Below are 5,850 nucleotides of genomic sequence, written 5' to 3'. Positions count from 1 at the left end.
ATCATCAATCATCATATAAACTTGTTAGGAACATGGCATGAGACAAAACACCTGTTGTTGTTTGATTTATTTAAAGTACGAGAACCTTAAAAGTCAAACAATGTTTCTTGCCTTGTTCCACCAAATAAAGAAAAAAAAAACCAGTAAAATAAAACCGTACCTCCATTGTCCCCCTTTGTGAGAGTCTAGCTGAAAGTTACTAGGGACATCTTGAAAGACATTATTATTTTGGTAGATGTAGAGTACAGTAAAATTATGGTACTAAAAAGTTAAAATGTTTTTTATCCTTTAAATTAATTTTATATATCAAATAAAAGAGTAAATTGATATTTTTAAAAAAATTTATTTATTTGTATTATTAAAAAATTAGTGTGGTTAATAGAATAATCAGATAATAACATGTAATTTCAAATTATAAAGTAAATAAACGAATGATCTAAATAAAACAAAATAATCAATTTAAATATTATTTATATGGTTAATTTTAGCATTGACAAAATAAAAAAATGAAAAGAAATAAAACCCAGGCCCGATTAGTGTTGATATTTCATATTAGAATGGATATTAAAATATTTAATTTGGGTTAATTTCATTTTAGATCGTTTATATTTTACATGGTTATAATTTAAGTACTTATTTCATTTAAGTAACTTCATCATAATATCTTATTTTATTGATATCTTTATACTTAAGTCATTTTTTATTATTTTAGTTTTGATTCTAAATTTTATTTTTATTTAAAATTTAAGATAACTTGAGTTCTAACTTTTGGATTTTAATTGTGTTATTAAATTATTATTTTAAATTCATTAATTTTTATATTTAGTTTTAAAGTTAAAATTTTCATAGAAATTTTAATTTAAATATTATTTTTATTTATTCTTAAAAATATATAGTTTAAGGTTCAAATTTTAAAATAAAATATAATATAATATTTATCATACAAATAAATATTATTTAATTAAATTTTTAAGAAAATTAAAGTTAAATAATATTTATCTTAATGTTAAAATTATTTTAATATTTTTCATAAATATTATCGTAAAGATAAATATTATTTATCTATATATTTAAAATTTATTTATCCTTTCATAAAAATCCTAACACAATTTTAATTTTAATATTTTTATTTTAAATTCTAATTTTAAATTGATAGATTTTAATGTTTAGTATAAAGTTAAAAAGTTTATGGAAATTTAATTTAAATAATATATTTTTAATTTATAAAATATAGTTTAAAATTCAAAATTAAAAATTAAAAATAAAATGATATTTATCATAAAGAATAATAATATTTTATTAAAATCAAGTTAAATCATGTTTATTTTAATATTTATCTTAATATTAAATTTAAATTTAATACTTATTATAAAAATAAAAATATTATTCAATTAACATAAAGATATAATTATAGTTATATTAAATGATTACTTCATATATATTTAAACTGTAAACTCATATATCTTATTTACTATAGGATATTAAATTGTGTCTAACATAAAATAAAGGCATAATGACTTTTAAGCCCTCCAACTTAAAAAAGCTATTTTAATATTTCATTTAATTTTTCACCTTTAAACTTGTATTATTTGTTAAATTACCTCAAAATTATGACATCCATATCACCAATTAATTTTTAATATATATATATATATATTTTATATTTTTAATAACTGTAATATTTTTTATTTTTAAAATATTTTTTATAATTTTTATAATTTTTAAATTTAAAATTTAATTATTAACATGACAATTCATGTAGATATCATGTCAACAAAGTTTCCAAACAATTAACATTTCCACTTAATAGTCAATACAAAATCAAAGGTTTAAAATGACAAAAGAACCCTTTTTCTATAAAGTTGGGGCCAAAAAAATCATTGTATAAATTTAATAATATTTAAATTATTTTTCCTTCAAAATTGAGTTTTTAATTTTTTAAAAATTGTCATGCAATTTAACCTTATGTAATAAATTTTAAATATTTCACTTCTACCAACATCACTATCCATATTACAAACAAAAATTAGTGAGTTATTTTTTAATTTTTTTCATAAGTCAAATATATGTTTTTTTTACTTTATTTAAAGCTTTATTTTATACCAAAAATTATATAAAAGATGTAACACATAATCCATACCTGCCTTCCAAAACATAAAACATAATTCGAATTTTGCTAATTCTAGGTTATTCAATATTCTGAATTTAAATCCCTTTTAAGGCAAATAGCATCAAAATAAAAGTATGCTACTTTGGGATAATGCTAAAAGGATAAAAAGAATTACTAATTGCATCAACCTCACTCATTTACAATATGATAAAACATGGGGGGAAATAAGAGAGGTGCCCTATAAATGTGCACTTCTTAACAATTTTCTCATTCAACTACAAACTTCATCCGGTGCACTTTACAACAGTTTTTCCCTTTTCCCCCTTTTTTTTTCTTCTTTTTTTTTTTTTGTTTGTTATTTTTCCCTTTTATGTACAAGAAACTGTGGTGAAAAAAAAAAAACAGAGTACCCATGTCCCACTAAGAGAGAAAGAAGAAAAAACAAAAAATAAAAGAAGGAAAATAGAAGTTTCTAAAGCTGGAACAGCAACCACTGACAAGACAACATGGATAAGAAAATGATTCTTTTTTTTTTTTTTTTTGTATTACAAGATGATATGTAATGAGACTCTGAGATCAGTTTTCCCGGATGACGGGACCAGTGTACAAAGCCCCCTTCACAACCAAATCGTCAGGTTTGTCCCTCTCTTGAAGCCAAGCATAGTTATCCTTCTCTTCATCCGGAATTGATACTTGTTCATCACCTGTATCATCTTTTTACTCTTTAGTTTGATTTCAATAACCAAACATGATAGGGAAAATTGGATTAAGTTATGGGAAAAGGGTACCTGAGAATTTTGTGAATGGGTAGGCCAAGTAGTACGTACAGTGCCGTCCTTCGGCATCCGAGTACGGAGGGCCTAGAACATCCAACACCGCACATGCTGTGACAGCAGTGAAGCAATGCATGTTGCCTCCATCAGCTGGATAAAGTATGGAGGTCTTGCAAGGTGCGGTCAAGTTGGAATCGACCTTAACTTTAGCCAACCGAACTTCCGAACATTGTGCTGCTGTTACCATTAACAAAAATGGTGTCAGGGTAAGCTCTTTACATGGATGATGCTTTTAACTATTGTCACTAACAATTCATAAAAACACAGTAAGCATCTACATTCTACTAATATAACTCGACCCAAAATCGGTGCCTAACAGCATCAAGAATTTGGTTTAACATGATCAATCTACTTTCTTTGCTAATGAAATCACAATAATGGAAGTTCATCCTGTCCTTTATAATGCGAAAATAATAGTAAACAATTAATTTATAAAAATAAAAACTTACTTTGTGAAGGTTCCGCAACAGCTGATGCATTGCTAGGGGCACCAACAGCCCAATCGTACGATTTGATGTGCATAGTTCCGAAGAGAAGCTTACTGAATACCGTCATTCCAGGATGATTGTGAAGAGGAAGAACACCGGATGGAGGCAAGCAAAAGATGCCCATCTGCATTACATGAAAATTTTTACAACTCCCAAATTATTGCTTGATAACCAAAGAAGCATTTCAATTAGGTTGTACTTACCGAAAACTTTTCACATTCATGAATATGCAGGTAGGTTATTGTTGGAGCTCGCCGAGCTGCTTGCGGACTGAAAAATGACATTCGTGGACTAAGACCAACATCAACCGGCTTAATGTCATCTACACCAATGAACAAAAAGAAGCAATGTTAGTTAGCATCACACTGTCTTCATCACTTAACACTTTCTTGAGAGATTAAACAACTAAATGAAACGAAATTAGATATTTATATCAGTTCTATCTCTTCCCACACTAACCAACCGAATACAGACAGGATGGGAGAGTTTGTATCATTCATAACCGAGTTGCATGAAAATTAGAGCAAACAAAAGGAAAAACAGACATGAGATATCTTCCATTTGACATTTCAAAGGCTGAAACGCACGATACCAAGTTGTCATATAATTTATTGAGAGACTTTAACCGACACTTGGACAATAAAAAAACACACGCACAAACACAAAAAATACATGTAATAATGAATCACATGCAAGACCGACATGATTAAATAGCAATGCACTCAACCCAAACAACAGTAGTACACTTCCCAACATTTTTTTTACAGTTTATCTGCCTAAATAATGTGACATAAGTACCTACAAAGTAGTTTATGATATCAGGTTCCTATAGTCCTCAAATACAAACAAATGCATAGGTGGATGAATGATAAGCCAATGACTGAATGCCAAGGAAACCCCTTTGAAAAGATTAGTAAAATATTATTATATTTATAGAATGAAGCCATTTTCAAGTGTAGGATCAAAAATATAGTTCAGGAACACAAATGCTGAACCAATTTCAGAAATTCATGGTTAATTATCCCCAAACTTCAATCAAAGTCGAGACATATGATCTTAAATATCAACACATTTAAGGACTTTTGGGTATGGTTAAACTGCATTTAGACTCAAAAAGTCAACCTGCGATCCACTATAATCACAATGAAAAAAAAACATACCCAAAAGAGCGCTAAGCTGCTCAATTTTATCAGGGGGTGGGACAAATCCAGTCCCGGCATGGGCGAAAACGTCCTTGCAAGCATCGAAAAGCCGTTGAACGGGGTGCACCACCATCGTCTTCTTCTGCCGCCGCCGATTTTTCCTTCCCCTGCTATCTGAAGTAGTAGTATTCCTATTCTTATTCGTATTGGAACCTTTATTAGTGTTTTCTGTATTTTCTTTGGCTTCCTTATCCAATTCACTAAAATCTCTCCCTTTTATATCAGCCACGGTTGCTCTCCCCATTTAGAATTCTGAATCAACTCTATCAGAGGCATAGACACAAACAAACAAACAAACAAAAAAAGGGGAGCTAAATTCCGATATGGGTATTTCTGAAAACTATCGAAAATTGGAAATCAAAATCTGGATATCAAACAAAAAGTTAAAACAACAGAGAAAATGCTGATGAACAAGCCAAAAAAAAAAAAGGAGGAAAACAGGGTTTAAACAGAAGGAACAGGGGACAGAAAAGAGTGGAGTAAAAATTGTATCTTATTAGGTAATTTTGGATGGGATTTTCGTACAAAATGAAAACAGAGACGTGAAATATCGCATCGCCGTAGGAGTTCGGTGAAAAAAAAAGGGAGAAGAGATGAAATGGGAGGGAGACAAGAAGAAGAAGGGGAAATAAATGAAGGTTTAGGGTTAAGGTGAAAGAATGAACAGTTGGTATTTGATAGAGAGATTGAAAAACCAGGGGCCATGGTCTTGGATACAACTTCACCTGCAAACGCAAATCTATGGGCTAATTTCAAACAGCGGATTTCTATCTTTTTCTCTCTCTCTTTTTATATACGTATATATACCCCCAAATTTTCTTTTCCTGCTTTTACCCCTTCGTTTTCCAGGTTTCTACAACATTATGACCCCTGCTCTCAAGAAAAATTATCATTATTATCGATCCATATTATTATCATCTAAATATCTCCAATTTATTTTATGTAGAGCTTTTCTCTTGTTGTTTCTTCTACATCTTTTCTGTCGATTTTAGTCATAAAACAGTGATTTGCCCTGGATGCCCTTTTTTTTTTAAATTGCAGTAAAATATTTTAATTTTTCATGTAAGATATATTTTAATTTTTTGATAAATTACAATAACAAGTAAATCTCAAATAACAGACGACTCGAATCCAAATTACACTTGGACTAATAAACACGTTGGATCATTAAGTCATCACATGAGATTTAAAATATATTTTTTGAAATTAAATTTACC

At 28.7% G+C, this 5,850-nt stretch overlaps 1 protein-coding gene across 4 annotated transcripts; it reads right to left on the bottom strand.

Moving 5' to 3' along the window:
- Window positions 1-2,264: 2,264 nt before the first annotated feature.
- Window positions 2,265-5,566, bottom strand: LOC108457947 (plant cysteine oxidase 2-like). 4 transcript variants are annotated; one of them, XM_053026489.1, is made up of 5 exons: window positions 4,592-5,566; window positions 3,635-3,753; window positions 3,393-3,555; window positions 2,899-3,117; window positions 2,265-2,823 (listed from the first exon to the last, which is right to left on the bottom strand). In XM_053026489.1, the coding sequence occupies exons 1-5, from the start codon at window positions 4,875-4,877 to the stop codon at window positions 2,687-2,689; spliced, it is 924 nt and encodes a 307-aa protein (XP_052882449.1). In that variant the 5' UTR covers window positions 4,878-5,566; the 3' UTR covers window positions 2,265-2,686. The 4 variants fall into 4 exon arrangements, with proteins under 4 accessions (XP_052882449.1, XP_052882448.1, XP_017612655.1 ...); XM_053026488.1 differs by having other exon boundaries at window positions 2,899-3,120; window positions 4,592-5,555; XM_017757166.2 differs by having other exon boundaries at window positions 2,265-2,814; window positions 4,592-5,541.
- Window positions 5,567-5,850: the final 284 nt, after the last annotated feature.

The sequence above is a fragment of the Gossypium arboreum genome, chromosome 4 (genome assembly GCF_025698485.1).
Source record: "Gossypium arboreum isolate Shixiya-1 chromosome 4, ASM2569848v2, whole genome shotgun sequence".
Taxonomy (NCBI): domain Eukaryota; kingdom Viridiplantae; phylum Streptophyta; class Magnoliopsida; order Malvales; family Malvaceae; genus Gossypium; species Gossypium arboreum.
Note: the sequence above shows the minus strand (reverse complement) of the source record. Positions and strands in the feature narration are given on the sequence as shown.

What these genes read in the sequence shown, in the direction of transcription:
- LOC108457947 (XM_053026488.1), bottom strand. Translation starts at nt 4,877, where the DNA reads ATGGGGAGAGCAACCGTGGCTGATATAAAAGGGAGAGATTTTAGTGAA. An exon ending in GCAGCTTAGCGCTCTTTTGG is followed by an intron (nt 3,754 to 4,591) that starts GTATGTTTTTTT and finishes TCATTGGTGTAG; the next exon opens with ATGACATTAAGCCGGTTGAT. An exon ending in TGTTGCGGAACCTTCACAAA is followed by an intron (nt 3,121 to 3,392) that starts GTAAGTTTTTAT and finishes TAATGGTAACAG; the next exon opens with CAGCACAATGTTCGGAAGTT.